Source organism: Phoxinus phoxinus (genome assembly GCF_949152265.1).
Source record: "Phoxinus phoxinus genome assembly, chromosome: 18".
NCBI classification, from domain to species: Eukaryota; Metazoa; Chordata; class Actinopteri; order Cypriniformes; family Leuciscidae; genus Phoxinus; species Phoxinus phoxinus.
In genome coordinates this window covers 2,450,900-2,472,663 of record NC_136893.1, presented here as the reverse complement: position 1 = coordinate 2,472,663, position 21,764 = coordinate 2,450,900, and the positions used below count along the sequence as shown (strand labels likewise).

Sequence of the window (21,764 nt, the reverse complement as noted above, 5' to 3'; positions counted from 1 at the left end):
CCTCTGCTTAATTATTATCCTCCCCTCAAAGTGATCATAGTGCTAACAGACGGATCACAAAACTTATCACGGATCCGTGGTTTGATTAAAGTCAATTTTATTTTAAAATGATTACTCACTCACTCTTGAGCGTCTGGCGCGAGTGATTTCAATGTAAAGACGCGTTTATGCGCGTCTAGATGTCCTGTGGCGCGTTGTTTAGCGCGGCGCGGTAGACGCGAGCCTCATTCTACTCCAGTTTGCGCGAATGAGGCGAATTGCTATCACAGATAATGTCTTTCTATCATTTCACTGTAGCTCAGCATCGCGATGTAAAGTTAACGTTATTGCATGATCACAGTTCATATGTGTGGGGAAAGATAAGCTATTAGAGTAAAAATATTGCGTTATAGGCTACTTCAGTTAATAAGAAAAAAGATTTTACAATTCCTGCACATGCAGTGATGAAGTTCATGTTCTCATGATTTATTTGTATTAATAACAATGTTTCAAAACACCCCCCCTCGACGAATTGCTATTAGAAGACATCCTGTCAAAGCTTTTTGGTACATATCGCCAACCGTAGATGCAATGCGCATTTGAAAAAGCGAGGCGCTGGAGAGCAAAATTAGTTTGGATGCAAAATACGAATTCACCACTAGATGGGAGTAATTCCTACTTAGTGTCCCTTTAAACAATATAAATATTTAGGGACTATAATTGATGATAAACTACAATTTGAGGAAAGTACTGATATAATTAGAGGAAAAGCTCTTCAGTGTATGCATTTTTTAAGGAAACTTCGACTTTTTAACATGGATGTTTCTTTTATGAAAATGTTTTATACATGCTTTATTGAAGCCGTTTTAAGTTTTTCCATCGTCTGCTGGTATGGTAACCTTAATGTAAAGAACAGGAGGAAGCTGACAAGCATTGTGACAATGTGTAGCAAGATAGTGGGGACCGATTTAAGGACTATCTCACAGATTTATGAGTGCAGGACAACTAGGAAGGGCCAGGTAGTGCTTTCTGATGTTACTCATCCATTGTGTGCTGAATTTCAACTCCTTCCTTCAGGGCGGAGATTCAGACTCCCCTTGTGTAAATCAAATAGATATAGAAATTATTTCATACCGGCGGCAATTAAGTTTTTTAATGATTTTTTGGTAATTTATGGTAATTTATGTGTTGTATTGTTATTATGTGTATGTGTATGTGTTGTTATGGAAATTTTACATTTAGATGTGTTTCTTTTGCTTTTGTATGGGTACAACTTCCATTAACGATGAAGATTAATGTTTACTCATAAGAATTTAAAAGAATATAATCATATAAGCAAAAAGCACATTATTAAAGATATAAAACTAAGTTTTTATATCTTATATATAAGTTAGAACAAGCTTGAAGAAACAAAATGTTCACTGAGATGTGTGAAAAATGTGTGCGCAGCTTTGATCGAACTAAAGATAGACAAGATGTGTGAAAGAGAGCAGCAGCTAACAACAGGAAACTTTTGCAGACATGACGTTGCTCAGACCAGTTAGAATTTTGGGTTGGACATGAGCTAATGAGCTAAGACATCTCCATTTAAGGTAACAAAGGATTTTTACACAGGGTGTGTTAGGGTATATAACCTGGGCGAAAGGGACTAGCCTTCGCCTTCTCATGTCAGATGCTCTCTGCGTGAGAATGCCATGGGCCTTCTCATACTTAGACACTGTCTGTATGTTGAACGCTTATTTCATGCATGAAATAAAATACTTTGTTTAATCTCTTGAGAATCGACTTTGTCTCCTTCATCCAGGTTTTTGAATATTGATAATTTCCACAACAAATGGCGACGAGGATGGGATTGCAAAACCGATGATCGTCGTGAGGGGAACAGTTGACTGGCCATCCCGAGAGAACACTCTACGGCTCGAAATCCTCAAGTTTAAGGAAAGAGAATTGTTCAACTCCTCACGACGACCTAGGGGGACGCAATTAAAGAACTCACAGACAGTGAGACTCACAAGACGGTGAGAGGAAATTTCTTATGTAACAAATAAGACAAATTTTGTTGATTGATATTTGCGTATTGAATATTTTTTCCTAAAGAGTCACGTTTGGGATAGACCTGATAGCAAGTTCCCAAACAGGTCCGGGATAAGACCACAAAACGTATTAAAATTTCCCTAAAGAGCCAGGGTTTTGAGAATAGGCCTGGAAATAATTTCTCAAACACCAGACAGAAGCACTGGTCTGGGAAAGACCTATATTGACGAATAAAGGCAATTTGGAAAGACCTGCATCGACGGATGAAGGCAGGGCGTGGGGTGGCTGCGCCAGGGAAAAGTTAATACGTAGAGGAGAGCGTGGGTGGCTGCGCGAGGAAAATTGATAGATAAATATAAAGTAATAAAAGAATAAATAAAATTACGCAAATATAAATTGAACAAACAAAATTGTAAAAGTAAAAATGGGTAATGAAAATTCAAGAAGGAAAGATGAAGAACATGTTGATTTCTCGAAAGGTTCATGCAAAATGCAATATGGGTTAATGGGGGTTTAAGTGTGTCACATTTGACTAAAACTAAAGAAAATTGGTCGACTCACGTTGTCAAGAAGAAAGACAAAACACATAGCAATCTTGAAAATGACGGATCTGACATTGTTTCTTCTTCTCCCTATTATGGCGATTTTTGTTTTGTTTTGTTTTTGTTTTGTGAGAATAAGAGAGGAGGACAGGACGCATCCGGCTCATCTTCCAACTCCTCGCAATCCTAACCAGATTCCAGCCGCCGCAGAAGGACGGGGTCAAGCAGTTCCTAACGCACCACACAAAGAACCATGCCACCACTCTGCAGCCCTCCAGAAAATGAGAGTAAAGACTTTGTTCTTGGATGGATTGGACAGTGATAGTTCAAAAGCAATTCAAAAGAGCTGTGTCGGATGGCAATTTGCCTCCACAGTAGAAATGAGACAACACGCAAGACATCATGAAAGTGCAGCGGAAAATCAACGCAGCCAAGCAAGACAAAGACCTCATGTGGGCCCTGGTGACAATGCAAGGTGTGTATATGGGCAACAACAACTCCAACCATCACCAAATGAACCAGAGAGGCAATGGCAGAGGAAGAGGAGAGGACGTGGTCGGGGAAGAGGACGAAGCTTTCCACAAATGAGACGAGGACAAAATGATTCGGACATATGCTTTAACTGCAGACGTAAAGGACATTGGCGTGATGAATGCCCACACGGTGAAGGCGGGGGTCAGGCGGATTGAAAGGAGAAGGGGGTGAGCGACGGGGTTCCTGTCTCTCCAGCAGATGAGTATAATTTACCTTTATTTTCTGATTTCTGCTCTATGCAATGAAGACTTGCTTGCTAGGGTTTTTCTATAAGGCTAATATTTCTTTACCCTTGATAGAAATGACTGTTAATGACGTATCTTTACTATTTCTGCTTGACACGGGAGCTTCCAATTTGGTAATTAAAGCGACAAAGTTTGAAAAACCAGTTCCACTATCTGGGAAGACGACTTCTTCCAGAAGTGCAACTGGTCATGTGGTCATAGAACAATATTCGAAAACCCTTGAGTGTTCAATTGAAGGGGGAAAATAAAATAAAAATTAAGCATTGTTTTTTAATTACTAAGTTATGTCCAGTGAATTTAATGCGAAGGGATTTACTTTGTAAGTTGGGTGTTTCTGTTCATTGTAGTGATCAGGGCTTATCAGCTGACATGAGAATGACGCATGAAACTGAAAGCACAGAGGATTTTTCTCTGTTTGTATATGAATGGCAAATTTCTGACACATGTCTGACCACAAAGCGGCTCATGACAGAGTGTTGCCATCTTCTGAATCTATGAGAGACTCAGATTTACATTGCACTTCTCATGTAAGCACTGATCATGATGATGAATATGCACAGCGATGATTTAATGTTGACATAGAAATTGTGACGACTGACTATGTGTATGGGACTGACCAATGGTGTGTTTTGAATGTGAAATTGACTGACAAACAGACAGTGTTTTATGACATGGAAAATGCACTAGCCTCATATCGCTGGCCAAACCAGTGAAGGCTGAATGGCGTGACGCGGGTCCCTTCATGGCCAGGTGCCATGAACTGACCGACTGGGTCATAATAGATCAAAAAAAAAGAATGATCTGCCAAAGTGAAAATACCGTTTGATTTAAACAGCCATGTCATGAAAGACTGAGAGTTTGAGAGCAGTCACAGTGTTGGATGAGGAAGTGAAACTAAACAGACTGAGTTTAACACAACTCCCTGTCATAACAGACGGGTTGGAGAGAGTTTCCAAAATGTTTATGGGCTACTGATAAAAAATGATGTCTGATTGCAGATTGTGAGCCGATTCAAATAAAGACCAAATCCGACTATAGACCAAAGGAAAATGCAGTATCCACTAAAAAGGAAGTGGCAGTTTGTAAGTGCCAGGCTCATACTTCGGGTAGTGATGACGTTTCTAAAGGAAACAGGGCAGCAGATTTACAAGGCAGGCCGTGAATATAAAAAATGGACAATGGGGCCCCAGCTAATAATAATAAACCATGTTTACCTTCTCATTTTCTTTCAGGTATATGCAAGTTTGATGCATGGATTGGACCATGTCTCAAAAGGGAGGATGTTTACTATTATGCAAAATAACTGATTTACCAAAGTTTTTTCCACAGTGGCAGCAGATTTTTGCAGCAGATGTTTTGATTTGTGGTATTAACAATGTGGGCAGGGGTCAGGCAATGAGACAGGGGGCCATCCCAGGCCGCAGAGACCATTCTCAAATGTAATGCTCGATTATATTGAATTATTACAATCTGACAAAAAGAGATACTGCGTAGTGGCAGTCGACATGTTTTCAGAATGGGTAGAAGCCATGCCAACAACAAAGGCAGATTAAAAAAGGAATGGCAAAACTATTCCTACAAGAAATTATCCCACCATGGGAATTTCAAATCCTGAAAAATTATTAAGTGGCAATGGTTCACATTTTGTAAACAGTGCAATTTCAGCAGTTGAAGCATTCCTGGGTACATCCGGAATGGGGAGGAGCTAACTTACATGAGAATGAGAAAGAGGGGCTGGGAAGCACGAAATCCTCGAACATTGCCTGACACCACTATTTGTGAGCATGACATGTTGCAATATTGTGTTGAACGGGATAAGGTGTTCTGTGATATCTCAAAACAGGTCCAGGCAGCAGTTCCAGAGCCAGCTGAGACGGCCCTGCACAGCATCCGAGGAGAGTTCGTGTTGATAAAGGATCTGAGACGAAAGCATTGGAAGGCGAAAAGGTGACAGGGACCATTCCAGGTTTTGCTGACAACTCACAATGCGGTGAAAGTCGAGGAGAGGGCTTCGTGGATGCCATGGGACGCACTGTCGAGAAGCATCAGCTCATGCGGGTAGCTGCAACGGAAGAAGAATCCCACTCAAAGCTAACGAGTGCCAAACAGAGATCAGACTAACCAGAGACGTGTCATACCGTAGGTTACCAATTTGAAAACCACCGTCACTGGAGAGCAGACGAATCAATAGTAAGAGACGATTGTGCAATTTCAGGAGTGATCAGAACTGTATCAAGGACTTTGTGGAACTTTAACGGCGTGGGCATTGAAATAACCTGTCTGATCATATCAACTAGACCTGCCCTGAGACCAAAAATACATCGAGAAACGGGACTGATATCGTTCAAACAAGAACATTTTCTCGCCTGACAAGGTTGTAATGTGTGGCAATAGGTCACTAAATCTTATCCTCTTAATTGGTGTGGCTGTAAGCCTAGCACGAGATGATAGCATATAGAGGTGAAAATGACAAAGGGAAAATGGGGTAAGACCATGTATTTTTGTAAGGATCCATGTCAAGGGCAATATGTGTACGGAGGTAATCAGTACCTGAAGTACTGATAAAAGTACTGAAAAGAGTTTTTGGAATTAGAAGAAATCACTGAAAATTTAGGAGAATTAATAGGGTTAATTCCATGTACTATGTAGAAATTACTGAATGTGAAAATTCTATAGAAATCAAATTATCTCCAAAGAAAGTCAAAAGTCAGAACCCATCAGAACACAGCACTAGAGACTTTGACAATGTATGGGCAGTGAAACCACAATTAGGCGACGTATGTTTATGTAAATTAGGGACCCAACAAGGGGCAATAATGGCTGGTACAGCACACTGTAAAACCACGATAATCATGAATAATAACAAATGTATAACATCTAATGGTACAAATATCACATGTCCAGGTGACGACGATGACCTCGGAGAGACAACAGCTTGAAAAGTATGTGCACACCCTTCCTAAGAAATGGATGGGGTGCTATTATCCAGGACTTTTAGATGTAGGAACGGAGGTTTATTTGAAAATATGCAAAATGTTAGTAACCTCTTGTTGTTTTAATTTGACTGACGTCTATCAAAATGTATCAGACATAATAGAACCCATGAAAATGGCCATAGCCACTCCAGATGAAATGTAATCTTCACTAGATAATTGGTTCTTGGGCCTGCAGGGGTGGACGAAATTGTTAATAAGTACCATTATGCCAATCGGATGTTTGATTTTGATTTTTCTTTTAATGATTCCATGTTTAATGAATTGTATTTCTAGAATCACTGCTAAGGCAGTGACTGCCACAATGGTGAGAATGAGTCCAGGGGAATACACAACAGTGATAAGTAGAGCACCAGAGGACGAAGTTAAGGTGTTAGTGGCTGATGATGATGAGGATTATGAGAACAAGAGCGAACATGAGTTTGACTAGGAAATTAAGTAACCATGAGAAAATTTACCTGTTGTGAATTACTATGATTATGGAAGAGTAAATGTAAAATTGTGTGTATGTTCTTTGAATGAACATATGGGGGATTGTTATGGAAATTTTACATTTAGATGTGTTTCTTTTGCTTTTGTATGGGTACAACTTCCATTAACGATGAAGATTAATGTTTACTCATAAGAATTTAAAAGAATATAATCATATAAGCAAAAAGCACATTATTAAAGATATAAAACTAAGTTTTTATATCTTATATATTAGTTAGAACAAGCTTGAAGAAACAAAATGTTCACTGAGATGTGTGAAAAATGTGTGCGCAGCTTTGATCGAACTAAAGATAGACAAGATGTGTGAAAGAGAGCAGCAGCTAACAACAGGAAACTTTTGCAGACATGACGTTGCTCAGACCAGTTAGAATTTGGGTTGGACATGAGCTAATGAGCTAAGACATCTCCATTTAAGGTAACAAAGGATTTTTACACAGGGTGTGTTAGGGTATATAACCTGGGCGAAAGGGACTAGCCTTCGCCTTCTCATGTCAGATGCTCTCTGCGTGAGAATGCCATGGGCCTTCTCATACTTAGACACTGTCTGTATGTTGAACGCTTATTTCATGCATTAAAATAAAATACTTTGTTTAATCTCTTGAGAATCGACTTTGTCTCCTTCATCCAGGTTTTTGAATATTGATAATTTCCACAACAGTGTATACTACTGCTACTACTGCTGTCTACACAAAGAATTTCCTTTAAGGACAATAAAGTTTAACTAACTAACTAGACACACACGTAAAAGGACATGATGATTTTTCAGATTTTTCTCAGTGTTATTCTGCCTAACTCACACCACATCTACTGCCTTCTGCCATCTCTCACATTACAAAGTGAATACAATTAATAAACACAGACAAATATAAATGATGCGTACTTATGAGTTTCTTTACAAAACCAAGAACGTCACAGAGAAGATGTGAGATGATTTGCAGTGCTTAATTAATGCGCTCACACACTGTAAACGAGACGTAAACACATTTCATGGCATCTCTATCTTTGCTTAAGATCCTCTTATTGGGTGACAGTAAAGACAGTGCAGAGTTTTTTGAGGAGAAGAATCTGTAGGTTTATCGAGCTAAAATTTTAGTATTTTATGTACATTTGTTTTTTAAATAACTGCACAAAACTTACATGTTGAAACTTTTATAAGCAGGTAAAGTGTTCATTAGTCTTCATCATAGAATTTATGGAATTCTTGTAACAATCTATTGTTGATTCTAGTGCCGGTAAAATCATAATCATCGTTTTGAGGTTGTTGTTTAAAGTATCAGTTCAGGCACCGGTACCGTTTAAAAGTATCGATTTGGCACCGGTATAAAAAAAACTCCTGACGATACCCAACCCTATCAAGCAGTGTGTTGACGTCTGGGTCGGTGTGCTGTGGTCGTTCTGTCACTTCTGTCTAGTTTATTTCTTGGTTTTGTGACAGAGCTCTGACGCTCTTCTCTTGTCTTTGTCTGAGTGCCCGATATGAAGCGTGATCGAGCCGTGCGCTCTCTTGTCTGTGTGCCTTGTTTCATGTGCGGAGCGTGGTGTTCGGATCCCGGCACTTTCACACTGGGCTCGTTTGCTGCGGTCCGAGCCCGAGCGCGATTGTTCGAAATTGCCATCACTAGTTTTTATTTATTTATTATTAATAAAAAGCCCATTGCTCTGCATTTAAGCCCTCGCTCGTTTCATCAACCCCGGGGTTTTGATAAACAGCCGCTGTGGACGACGTGAGATTGACAGCGCAGACTTCATCATACGGTAAACACATCCCATCATTCCTCACTCACTCACTGACCACAACACACCCGTTGGGTTTCATTCATCCTTCATGTCAGTTTTACTTTTCTCTCTCTTGCAGGATTAATTTGGCAGCGGTTAATGACAGTGATGTTGGACTGAAAACAGACCTGATAACCATCAAACCCAGTCAGATTTGGTCAGTACACACACACACGCGCACACACACACACACACACACGCACACACACACACACACACACACGCGCACACACACACATATATATATACGCGCACACACACACATATATATACACACACACACACCCACACACACACACACACACACACATCATTCATAAAAACAGCTTTAACATTTTAATGAAGACATTTCAGATTGTTGGTTCCAGCTCACCACGCCCTTGGGAGTTTAAAAACCATCTTGTTTCGTCAAAACCACTGTAGAGTCAGGAGTTGCGAGTAAATGGTAAATGGACTGCATTTATATAGCGCTTTCACAGACCCAATGGCCACCAAGCGCTTTACAATATTGCCTCACATTCACCCATTCACTCACTCATTCATACACCGACGGCGGTGTCAGCCATGCACGGCGATCCAGCTCGTCGGGAGCAGCGGGGGTTAGGTGTCTTGCTCAAGGACACCTCGACACTTGGTCAGGTGGAACCGGGGATTGAACCACCAACCTTCCGGTTTGTAGACAATCTACATGAACCACTGAGCCACTGTCGACCCGTATTGAAAACGATCAGGATAGAGTATTTTCAACATGACATCATGCATAAACATACACGCCACTGCCAAGTGGTTTAGGATTAGTTGTGGGTGAGGGGTTAGGATTAGAAGTGCGGTTAGGATTAGGGAATCAGGTACTGACTTCAACGAGGGGGGTAATAATGTGGCAGGGAGTCAAAATTCGGCACAACATCTGTCAAATGTTCTGAGCGAAACTAACCATCATCCCCGGATGTGATTCCGCGTGCATGTCTACACCGAAACTAACCATTTCCCCAGATGTGATTGAAAACACGCCAAAAACCGATTATGCGTCTTGATAGCACGCCGCATGGAATACGAATTGGCGTGTCATACATACGCCATTTCATGAGACCAGTCTGGTATTTTAGCATCTATTTAGCATAGCATTTATATAGTTAGATTATTAGATAGATAGATTATTTCGTGTAACCTAGATAGTTAATTAGCATAGTTGTTAGTGTAGTATTGTTAGAAGCTTAGTTAGTTAGTAGCGTAGTATTGCATCACAGTTAGGATAGCTTCAAGTTAGTGTGGATTTATCTGTATTTAGTACAGTGGTCGGGATGGTACGATGGTGTAGTGTTGCATCATGTTACTATGGGGCATGTTGTCACATTTCACTTCCATTCTTTCGGGGTAAATCAAGAAAAAAGTATACACTGTATTAATGAAACAAAACCACATAATTGTAATAGACGTGTGTGAAATTAATGTGGTAAAAAATGTATTCTCTGAACCCCAAGTGGATTTACACACACTGAGAAAGTCAGAGAGTGTTCGGTTGTCCCGCTCTCCTCTATCAGGTATAGAATTGAACACTTGTCTTTATTTACATGAACCAAGAACCTCAACATTTCACAAGTAAATTCAATGTTAACAGTTAAGGTTAATGTGTTTTTATTATTATTATAGTTGTTATTATATATATACATATAATAATAATAATAATAAAAACACACCACAGATGCACAAGAAACATTTAACAATAAAGAGACGGACAGGGACATTAACAAGATGGAATTTTTTATTTTTTATTACAGATAATGTTTATTGCATATATATTATAATTTTATGTTAATTCCTATATCTAAAACAATATACATTCAGACGCAGTCAATAATACATATCTAATGTTGTATTTGTAGCGAGATACCAGCGGTCACGTGACAAAAGAAACCCGAAACAGAAGAGTGAGAAGACTCGAGAGATGACCTGATCATTTCTGTCTCCGGTACTTACAGCATACACAGGGTTCCTACGCAGTTTGGAAAAGTATGGAAAAAAGAAAGCAGAGTATGGAAAAATATTTGTCCCTATTTAGTTTTATATAATAGAAAATTAAGAATTTAATGAACATAAATGTATCATAGAAGTGTGTTTTCATGGCAGCTGTTTAGTGATTGTCAAACACGACTGAATTTAAGGTGCACTTCATATTAAAGATTCGTTCATGAACGACACATCGCTACTATACATTTATTTTTTGCACTTGTATCACATATTATTTTTTTTTTATAATTTTAAGTAAAAACTTTTTGATTGTGGTTAGTGCAAATTCTTTTTTGGTTTTTATTTACATAATAAAACAGCACATCCATAGTTAATCTTTTCAGATTTTGTTACTTTGTTTGTTTCATCCGACAGGAGTGATGATCAGTGGGTTTGAGTTTTCACCTTCATCATTATCGCATGGGCTGATATATGGATAGAGTTTGTCAGTGAAAGTCTGACCAGTGAAAGAGTGGATATGAGATCTGGACTCCACGTCATAAAAAGAGACCAGACCCTCCTCATAATCCACAAACACACCAACCTTCTCAGGTTTCACTCTCAGAGATAAAGAGAAAGGTGGACTTTCACCAGCTACATATTGATTCTTATTCCCCAGAGCCACAGTCCAGTATCCATCCTCAGGACTCAGCCAGATCTCCTCCTTCCTGTTAATGGATTCTCTTATCACTCCTAAATCCCACTCAGTCTTTCCCTTCACCTGCACCTCATAGTAAAATCTTCCTGAACTGAATCCCTGCTTTGCCAGAACACAACTGGCATCAAATCTCTTTGGGTTTTCTGGGACTTTCTGCTTAATGTCTCCATGTCTGACTTGTTTTCCATCATCAGACAGGATGAGATATGGATTCGCTGTATCAGGATCCAGAGTCACATCCACTGAGAGAGATCAGACATTATCAATCAACTTCAGAACAAACATTTTCAGATGTACTGCATATAATACAGATTATAAACAAAGTATTGCAAGTGTATTGAAGAAAATGGCATCAGTCACACTGTACCTGCAAACTTCTGCACAAACTTCAATCCTGTGGACACAGATGACAATATAATGATGAATTATTTATAGCAATAATTTCATGTTAACAGTGAGTTTCTCTCTGGCCGCATCAGTGGCATGAGAACATTTCACTAATAAAACCAAGAGATACATTTTCCTAATTTTTAAGGAAAATTTGAGGAACCGATTAAGCTGATTAAATTAAGGAAAGAAGGCTTTATTAAGATAATTAGTTAAATCATGCAGTTTTATTTAGAGACACCATTGTTAGTTCCCAGCATGCTTTATAAATATCGGAATTAACTGTTATTTTATGTGTTTTTGAGAGAAGGGAAACATCTGCACGTTGACTGTGACTGTGTGTGGAAACGAAGCTTCGGACGTCACAGATCACGTGGTTATGGCGAAACAAATCAAGCTCCGATACACTGCTTCAATGTGAGACGGTTCGTTTTTTTTTATACAAGCTTCGAAGCATCAGTGCCGAACGTCACATCACTGGATTACTCTTTTGCCCGTGTTGTGTGTGTCTGCATGGACTGTGCCTGTGTTTGGCCCTGCCTGTCCTGGATTACGTCTTTGGATTTCCCTGATCAATAAATACTGCATTTGGAACCTCGTCTCGGAGCAGTTCGGGACAGTAATGATATGGCAAGTTTAAGTTATGATTATATTTTTCAAACATTGTGATCTTTTGCAGACTGAGACAAAATAATTGTGGTGATCTCAAAATCCTTGAAAAATGTAATTTCAAAAAAGTTAATAACAAAAAAAATTATCTATACACTGTATTTGATATTCACATACCAGTTTGACTGATTTTTTCATTTAGAGTCTCATCATGAGTTTTCTTCAGTTCAGTCAGAGCTCTACACAGAGAGTTCACATTCACATCAGAGTCAATCCTGATCTCAGTCCAGTTCTTGGTGTGTGGACGAGTGTACAGGGATGAGCTCATCTACAGCAGGAGAGAGAAGACTGGTAAATATGATCATTATTTTTTTAAAGCAGTTCAATATGTTTTACACACAAGCTTTCTAATACAGTTGAGGCAAAACCTCTGTATGGATACGGATGGATATCACCATTCTTCCTCTAGTTGATTGATTACATGAAGAATTGCTTATATTTTCTGTATTAAAACATTTTGGAAATATTTAAATATGCAAATGAAGCATTGTCTAATTGAATATGCACTGATTTGATTAAATATCCAGAACAGAAATCTAAATATTAAAATATTGAATAAAGCCAGGTTCAACATTCTTGTTTGATTTTGTTGACATATTAAGAGTTAAAGGTTTTTACTGAGGGGATTTTGGATTTCAATCTTTTTTTTCACACCATAAATCAGAAGGGGAAAAAACAGACAGAATTTTTTTTTTTTCATCATGTTTGTAGGAATAAGATGTTGTATAAATCAGGTGAATAATGTATTAAGAAACCCCTCAGTAAAAACCTTTAGAATATAGACAGGAATAAAACTAAAGTTTGGTGTGTGTAAAGCTGCAGACGTGGAGATTTCTGACAGGGCTATTTTAGTTCACTGAAACACACACACACACACACACACACACACACACACTTTTCCCTGGTTTCCCCCATAATCCAAAGACGGCAACATTTCTAATTTTTCCTTTAGTGTAACTTGATGTCCTAAAATTACTGAAACTACAACTGAAATAAAAACTATAGACATTTAAAGCATTCATTTTATACAAATGTCAAAAAACAACAAAATTATTCAAATGTTACCGAAAATGGAAAATACAAAAATGTTTAATACTATTTTAATATTAACCCTCTGGGGACCAAAAACGCGCCCCCGCGTTCTGCTCGTGGTTTTTTTTAGCAATGCAAAATAAACTCAAAATGCTCTGTTAATTTTGATCTTTCATTTTCGTGTTATACATCAATCGATCCTGTTCAGTTTCAAAAATAAAATTCTGTATACTCACAATAAAAATAAAGTGTTTTGCTTTTTGCCAAATAAAGAAAAATCAACATGATGCGAGTTCTGCACTCTCTCTGTCAATATGAACTCCAATTTGAAACGCGTTCGAAAATGATCTGTAACTCCGCGGAAATTCAGTCAAACAGGCAAACATACCCACGGGCATAAAGCTTGAGATCGCATCTTTCAAATTAAGTCATTTATATTAAAAAAAAGAAATATTCTCAGCTTCTGTAATCTGTATGAAAAGAGAGCGATTCCAGTCGAGCTCATTACGAGCTCATTGACTTTAATTTGTTCACGCCTACTGACGGAGCGCGCTATTCACAAGATAATGTGTTAAGCCATCTATGCAAAACAGGTAAACGCCCCCAAGCAAATGCATTAAACGCTTCAAGTATTATCATTCAGTCACCTGCGCTTTGGGAAGATGGCACGATACAATAATATTCTTCAACTTTTTTTAAAAGGAATGTAGCTTCATCACTTCCTCCGCCTGCAACCCGGAGTGCGCTTAGCGACACAGTCAGAAATCAGAAAGAGTAAGTACATTTACCCACTATTATTACAGATATTATTTACAGATATTTTCACAAATTAATATGGGAAACATGTCGATTTTACTGGTTTTCTAAAGCCAAATTAGAATCTGGAATTGATATTTTTCCCGCAGTGCTGAATGAGAACAGCCATTAATATTATTAATAAACTATTGTTTTCTAAGTGGCTAAAAACATCTCCATCTCCGCTGTTAAGCAGATGCGCTTTTAGAGAGAAATGCACCTTTCATTCGCATTAAATAATCAGAAAGTATTAGCTTTCAATTCGAATTTGTTCATTTTAAAGTGGACATTTCAAGCTTTAGCCTACATAGGCTATATTTAGTTTCAGTTCTCGCGCTCCAGTTCACGGAGATCATGAAAGCGCGCCTGATTGTTTTATTTTATTTGACAAAAGCACAACGTTTTCTTGTTATTGTGAGTTTACACAAATAAAAGTAGTTATGAATAATGTATTATTATTTTCTGTAAGACCAGAAATGATAAGAGTATTTTAAGTTGTTTCCACTGTTGATAGGAAAATGCAAGTGTTCGCGTCCGTGCCATGCAGTGCGCGCTCCACACTCCACACAAACCCTTGGATATGCATCAAAATCTTGTGTTTATTTGTGATAATCTTAGCCCTGTATTATTATTGTCTAACCTGTATTATGAATGACATTTGACGAATTGCTTTGTTCCTTTTTTGGATAAAAGCATCTCTAAATATGTAGCCTAATAAATGTTATAATAATGATGATAATTATTATTATTATTTGCGTTCACGGACCCCAAACACACCGTGTCTTCTAAGTCAGGTGACTGTAAATGCGCAAAAACTTTTTTCATTGCAGTTTTGCGAAATATTCCTTTTTGCACAGTTGGTCGCAAGATTTGTGTGCTTTGCAAAGGACAGCTTGGTAAAAGGCACCACACTCTCTCCGGAATTCTAGGACTGCATTTCCCATCTCTCCCCCCGGTCATTATCTATTCCCATCCCTGCCTGGTTTGTCATATCATTCTCATCACCATCACCTGTTGATCATTATCTTCCCTTTATCTGGACTGTCTCCCCCATTGTTAATTTGCGAAGTCTTGTTTTGCCCTGCTGACATTACCGAGCGTTATTCCCTGTCTCTAGTTATCATCTGTCCCTTTGATCCCCGCCTGGACTCTGTTCTGTGAACCTTTGCTGCCTGCCTCGACCTTCGCCTGTGTTTCGTTACGAGTTCTGGATTGTCCCTTAAACTGTGTCTGCTCCAGTACATGTCTGCTTCTCTCTGCTTTATTACTTGTGTGAATAAAATACTGCAAATGGATCTGCAAGCCTCTGACTCACCCTTACAATATTATACTATTTATTTCTGAGCATTTTGTATTGTTTTGTATTTATTATCTTCGACAAAATTATGTAATTGGCATTAAAGATTTACCTGATTTACCTGAGATTATTGAATAGATTATGTTGTATCCATGTTTCCATTAATCAGTGTCCAGGGTTGAGTACATACTAGATCTCAGGTTAGATTGAGCATGCAGCACATCAGGCGAGATACTAGATGTCTGACTAACTGCTTGACTTTAGTTAAGTTGTTATATAGTTGCATTCACTATAGGGGGCTAGACAAAAATGCTATTTAATTAATAGCAATCAACATTACTTCATAGTATTAGCCATAACCTCTGGTTATTTTTTGAGCTTTAACTAAGTTATTATATAGGCGACCAAACGGAATTACTATTTAAATAATGGCAAGCATGGGCAGCCTATTAAATATTATTATTATTCATAACCTCTGCTCCGATCAATGATCAGACTGCCGAGTTTGTGACCGTGAGATTCACGTTAACGGCCGGCGTGAGACTCTTAAGCAACATTAGAATCCGAATTAACAAGTAGCCTACAATCTAAAGTAAAGAGTTAAACAGAATAATAAAATATCTAGATCAATATAAATTACCAATAATCTATTGGCATTTCAACCTAAATTCAAGGTCAAGATAAAATTGAGTCAGATAAAAGTGTAATTGAAATGAAATCTCTGCACACTGAAAAGACAGAACACAGGAGACCTTCTGCCACACCATTGGATATCATCGTTGGGTCAATTGGGTGGACCTTAAAGAACAGAGTGTTTGTCCTGTAATATTGCACATATTGACTGAGACAGATGTTCACAGACCTGTATGAGACGTAGATGATCTTCAGTGTGTGAGAGCTGCTCCAGCTCAGTGTTTCTCCTCTTCAGCTCAGTGATCTCCTGATGCAGATCTTTAATGAGATCTTCAGCCTGTTTCTCTGCTGCTTTCTGCTGTTCCTCCATCATCTTCAGCAGATCAGACTGACATCTCTCAATGGAGCGGATCAGATCAGTGAAGATCTCCACACTGGAGGATTTCTCTTCCTCTGTGTTTCTCTGATGAACGAGAACAGTTATATTTGTTAATCTATTCCGTATTCACATATTATTTACAGGGATAGTTCATCCCAAAATGTAAATTCTATTATCTTGAATTAACCTTAAATCACATAAAATGTGTGACACAAAATAAATGTTTTGCTGCTCTTGAGGACTAGCTGTTGAAGAACTCCAATATAACTCCACACAACAGATTTGTGCTCTATGGGAAAAATAATGTGTTTGGAGCAACATGAGGGTTACTAGATGATGGCAGAATGCTTTTATTAAATTAAATAGAACTATTATGATGCATATAAAAAAAAATGTTAAATGTATTTTTTGCTGTAGTTAGAGAGTGAACAGAAAGTGAAAGGGGGAATGGAAACGACCATGAGTCAGGATATAAACTCGGGTTGATCGAAGCACAAACCTTTCTCAGCTCTACTGAGTGTTTAATGTCTTGAATCTTCTTCATTCTGTCCTGGATCATCTGGTGAACATCTGTCTGTGTCTGAACCAGCTGATTCTACATACAGAGAAAAACATAGAAACATTTATCACTGGATATAGCTTTCCATCTTCTTACAGTCTTTTTGTTTTTACCATTTAAAGATCAAATGAATTCAAAAATTATAGTTTGAATCTTTTAGTCCATGTCTGACTGTTTTGAGAGTGACAAAATCAGCTTTATCAGATATCATGAAAGACTATTGGATTTAGCTGTTTTTTAAATAAAAAGGGACAGGTTCTTCATGATGTTGTCGTGTTGGCCCCTTCAGACCAGGAACTTCAGCATGCACTGGGACGGTTTGCAGCCGAGTGTGAAGCGGCTGGGATGAGAATCAGCACCTCTAAATCCGAGGCCATGGTCCTCAGTCGGAAAAAGGTGGGTTGCTCACTTCAGGTTGGTGGAGAGTTCCTGCCTCAAGTGGAGGAGTTCAAGTATCTTGGGGTTTTGTTCACGAGTGAGGGAAGGATGGAACGGGAGATTGACAGACGGATCGGTGCAGCTTCTGCAGTAATGCGGTCGATGTACCGGTCTGTCGTGGTGAAGAAAGAGCTGAGCTGCAAGGCGAAGCTCTCGATTTACCGGTCAATCTACGTTCCTACTCTCACCTATGGTCATGAGCTTTGGGTCATGACCGAAAGGACAAGATCCCGGATACAGGTGGCCGAAATGAGCTTTCTCCGCAGGGTGGCTGGGCGATCCCTTAGAGATAGGGTGAGGAGCTCGGTCACTCGGGAGGAGCTCAGAGTAGAGCCGCTGCTCCTCCACATCGAGAGGGGTCAGCTGAGGTGGCTCGGGCATCTGTTCCGGATGCCTCCTGGACGCCTTCCCGGGAAGGTGTTCCGGGCGCGTCCCACCGGGAGGAGAGCCCGGGGAAGACCTAGGACACGCTGGAGAGACTATGTCTCCCGGCTGGCCTGGGAACGCCTCGGTGTCCCCCCGGAAGAGCTAGAGGAAGTGGCTAGGGAAAGGGAAGTCTGGGCATCTCTGCTTAGACTGCTGCCCCCGCGACCCGGCCCCGGATAAGCGGAAGAAGATGGATGGATGGATGGAGGTTCTTCAATATGTCAAGACACAGGAAAGAAAATGTCTAGGTTACTAATGTGTCATTTGGTGACTCTGAACAGATAACAGAGGTATGCACTTTCAGAGTGGAGGGAGACAGCCTTCGCTCCAACCTGTTTTGTAGGGCATCTACGGGGGTCTTCCCTGTGAGAAGAACACCAATCAACAAAGGGGCTCCACTTCAAAGCATAAGCGTGCCTCGTAGAGGGGGCTCTCGCTGAAGTGATTGTGTCAACAGATGCCTCCAGCAAGGGCTGGGATGCTGTATGCGACGGGCAGGCAGCCTCGGGTTCCTGGACAGGACCTTGACTACAGTGGCAGCTGAAGGGGACAGCGCAGCCAAATCTTCATCCCCAGAGGACTCAAGCCCGCCCTCTGATGCAGCGATCGACATCCGGTCCTCTGCAGGAGCTCCGAATGAGATGCCGGGTCCCCCATGGGAAGGACCATCAACCACAGCCGGACTCCACCTTTTTCAAGGTATCTCAGTCTTTATCTCAACATCAACGATGAACGCAGTGGGTGCATGACTCATCAATGAATGCAACCTCAGCATGCTTAGATCCCAGACACGCGAGGCAGTGATCGTGGCCGTCAGATGGTGCCAGGAAACGACCACATCCAGAAACACACGGGTGGAATGACATCTTGAAAAAGATGCAACGCCACACCTTTGTTTACTGTTTTAGAGATATTTCTCTTTAGATGTTGAAGCGCCCAGGGGAACAGCCGCTGCACTTAACCCTGCAAACACTCATCAACCGCTGCCTTATATACCAGGAAGCAGGAAGTGGCTTGCGATGCAAATCTCATTCGCCAATGTGCATTGGCTTGTTCTGTTACTACTCGTAGGTGATCGGGCTCTCAGGCGAGATCCCTATACGTCAGTATAGATGTAATATCGAATGTGACTGACTGATAGAAACTGCATTTCATGGGGTGTTTAAAGTGTTGTGTCTGTATCTCTTTACCTTCTTCTCTCGACTCTCCTCTTCAATAGGAACAGTGTTGTGAGTCCTGTGTTCTCCTTCAGTGCAGAACAGACAAACACACATCTGGTCATCTCTACAGAACAGCTCCAGAGGCTTCTCGTGTTTCTGGCATATATAATCCTCCAGATTTTCCACAGCATTGATGAGTTTGTGTTTCTTTAGACGTGGGACTCTGAGATGAGGCTCTAGATGAGATTCACAGTAAGAGCTTGGACACGTCAGGCAAGTCTTCACCGCTTTCTGCTTTCTTCCATCACAGAAGTCACAGAACACCTCAGATTCTCCTAGATTGAGCTTCTCCTTAAAGTGTTGCACAACCTCTCTGAGTGTTGTATTAATCTTGAGATCAGGTCTTTTGCTGAATGTTTCTTTACAGAGTGGACAGAAGCAGGTCTGTGTGTTCGTCCAGCACTTGATCAGGCAGGTCCTGCAGAAGTTGTGTCCACATGGAGTGGTGACTGGATCAGTGAACTCTTCCAGACAGATGGAGCACTGGAGCTCCTCATTTAGTGCTGGACCTCTGGAGGATGCCATGGCTGAAAAGATAAGAAATGTCAATATTTCTCAATATATCTTCTACATTGCTGAAGAGAGTAAATTAAGCTATGTATGTTGCATGTTAAATACCTGTAGAAAAAAACCTAAGAAACTTAATACAGAAACTAAACTAGGAAAACTAGAAACTAGGAGCCATAGTACAGCAAATGTAACAGGTTTTTACAACATTTTAATACCATCATAAGATTTATAAAAGACAACACAGAAAATGAGTGGAACTATAATTTTTCAAACAAATAACTTACTAAATAAACATCTGTAAACACTGTGTCATTTCTGTTTAATACAGTTTTCACTTTTCACTGAACTTTGTTTATTCTGTCTGCAGTTCAAATACTTCCTGATTCTGATGTTACATGAACACAGACTTTAATTTTACATACGTTCTTATACTGCGTCATGCTATTAAACTAGAGAACTTACATTTCCATCGCTTACCTGTGAGTGAATATCAGATTTGATTGTTAAATTCAGAGATTCGGAAAAGAAATGTTGTTTGAAGAAGCTTCCAGTTCATCTGTTCAGTTTCACTTTCACTGAAGTCGTTACACACATGCAGTGACGTCATGTAGCTCCGCCCATAATCATACATATTAAACAGTTTCTAATCCATCCATGCTGTGTGAGTAAACAGTGTAAGAAACTTTTAGAATATATGTGTAGTTTTGTTTAGTTCCTTAATTTTTTAAGAGAGCAGTGGCAAATGTCAAGTTACCACATACAATTGAAGTTTGTTTGAAAAGGCACACACTAAACACATGATTCAGTGCAATTTGCTTTGATTTCCTGGATCGGTAAAACAATAAAACATATAAAAGCTTTCGAATCTAACGAAAAAAAAAAGATTGTTAGTTGTTTTTAAAATCAACCTCACGGAGATAAAATGCTGAGCGTTGTCTGGCCGATGTACAAGTGCAGACGTCACGATCCTGAAGCGCGAATCTCAGCCATTTAAATTTTAACGGATATTTTGGCCGTACGAGGGGAAATCCGATTTTACCCGCCGGTAAAACCACTAAAGAAAGAGCTCAAGGGAGGATAAAACATATTAACATATTTAAAATATGCTTACAGTATAGTCTGCAGTGCTTGTTGTTTGCTATAGGTGTGTGAGGCTCAGGATTCTGGAGAAGCTGGAAACGACGATGACTCCCTGGTAACGTTACCTGCAGAGATGAAGGCTGTTTTCTGGTCCATACAGGCCTGCTACCAATAGGTGGCGCTAATGCACTAGTAGTTTATTATCCACTGTAAACGAAGCAGCAGCTGCTCACTTTTGAAAGGAGTTCACACAGTGCTGCTCACAGATACCGAAGAAATCTGTCTGTCAATCCTGGATATTGATATTTTCATCACAGAAATCTGTCAGCTGAAGAGAGAGAGTCACTGGAGTAAAGATGATGGAGAGAAACTGAAGGGATCGAGGGGTTTGTACAGGATAAAGATTCACTTCATCTTTAAATGCCTGAATTACCTGAAACTCTGTGTTTGTTTGTCTTTCCCCGTTTTTCTTTTCTTTCTGCTGAGTAATGAACTAATCAAATTGATGTATTGATTCGATTCTCACAATTCCAACATCTTGATATGACTGTAGATTATGACTGCAATGTTTATATGTACAATGAACATGTGATTGAACGACTATGATAGATACTGCTATTTTGACATCTAAAAATGTTACATCCGGTCTGCCAACAGTTTATTATTCTTTAAAATAGTCTCCTTCAGAGGAACAGTTGTTATATAAATTGAAAGTCGCTGTGATTCTGTGTTCCTCAGGAGCTGGAAGAGGTTTGAGTGTGTGTGTGACTGATGGACAGGATTCAGTGGAGCGTCAGAGATCAACTCTCTGAACACACAGAGATCCAGAGACACACACACTGGACTCACTTTACTCTGTTACACAGACGCTCAGGAGAGTGTGTGTGACAGTCATGGATCCACCGATTAAACCTGCTTGACTGTAACGCTGGAGAACAACAGATGAAGATGAGGAGAGAAACCACAGCTGAGGAAGAACAGAGCGATGATGATGATGATTTTATTCCCTCAGGTATGTTTCCTCCTTTTATTACTTTTTCATAATGTTTTACATTTGTAATTTCAGAACCTGTAACAAG

General features: G+C 39.6%; 3 protein-coding genes across 5 annotated transcripts in view; 2 read left to right on the top strand and 1 right to left on the bottom strand.

Annotated features, from left to right (window-relative positions):
* Positions 1-11,091, top strand: part of LOC306986383 (alpha-2,8-sialyltransferase 8E-like) — a 15,198-nt gene extending 4,107 nt beyond the window's left edge. The window contains exons 3-6 of one of the 2 annotated variants that reach the window (XR_013794967.1): positions 8,490-8,574; positions 8,675-8,752; positions 10,479-10,564; positions 10,978-11,091. Coding sequence is in view for 1 of the 2 variants with exons in the window: in XM_079589578.1 (XP_079445704.1) it covers positions 8,490-8,574; positions 8,675-8,752; positions 10,479-10,500 (185 nt within the window). In the remaining variant the exon portion in view is untranslated. Of the gene's footprint in view, positions 1-8,489; positions 8,575-8,674; positions 8,753-10,478; positions 10,584-10,977 lie in introns of those variants that run through there. The other variant, XM_079589578.1, reaches the window with a different exon arrangement.
* Positions 10,343-20,889, bottom strand: LOC306986380 (E3 ubiquitin-protein ligase TRIM39-like). 2 transcript variants are annotated; one of them, XM_079589576.1, is made up of 8 exons: positions 20,717-20,889; positions 20,083-20,262; positions 19,066-19,622; positions 16,952-17,047; positions 16,303-16,536; positions 12,434-12,584; positions 11,628-11,654; positions 10,343-11,502 (listed from the first exon to the last, which is right to left on the bottom strand). In XM_079589576.1, exons 3-8 carry the CDS (start codon positions 19,618-19,620, stop codon positions 10,967-10,969), a joined length of 1,599 nt encoding a protein of 532 aa, XP_079445702.1. In that variant the 5' UTR covers positions 19,621-19,622; positions 20,083-20,262; positions 20,717-20,889; the 3' UTR covers positions 10,343-10,966. The 2 variants fall into 2 exon arrangements, with proteins under 2 accessions (XP_079445702.1, XP_079445701.1); XM_079589575.1 differs by having other exon boundaries at positions 20,698-20,850.
* The window catches only part of LOC306985999 (uncharacterized protein), a gene marked incomplete at its 3' end in the record, with an annotated part of 19,338 nt that continues 18,124 nt past the window's right edge, over positions 20,551-21,764 (top strand). The window contains exons 1-3 of the mRNA XM_079588831.1: positions 20,551-20,650; positions 20,731-21,071; positions 21,424-21,697. Of these exons, the coding sequence (XP_079444957.1) occupies positions 21,628-21,697 (70 nt within the window). The 5' untranslated portion in view covers positions 20,551-20,650; positions 20,731-21,071; positions 21,424-21,627. The remainder of the gene's footprint in view (positions 20,651-20,730; positions 21,072-21,423; positions 21,698-21,764) is intronic.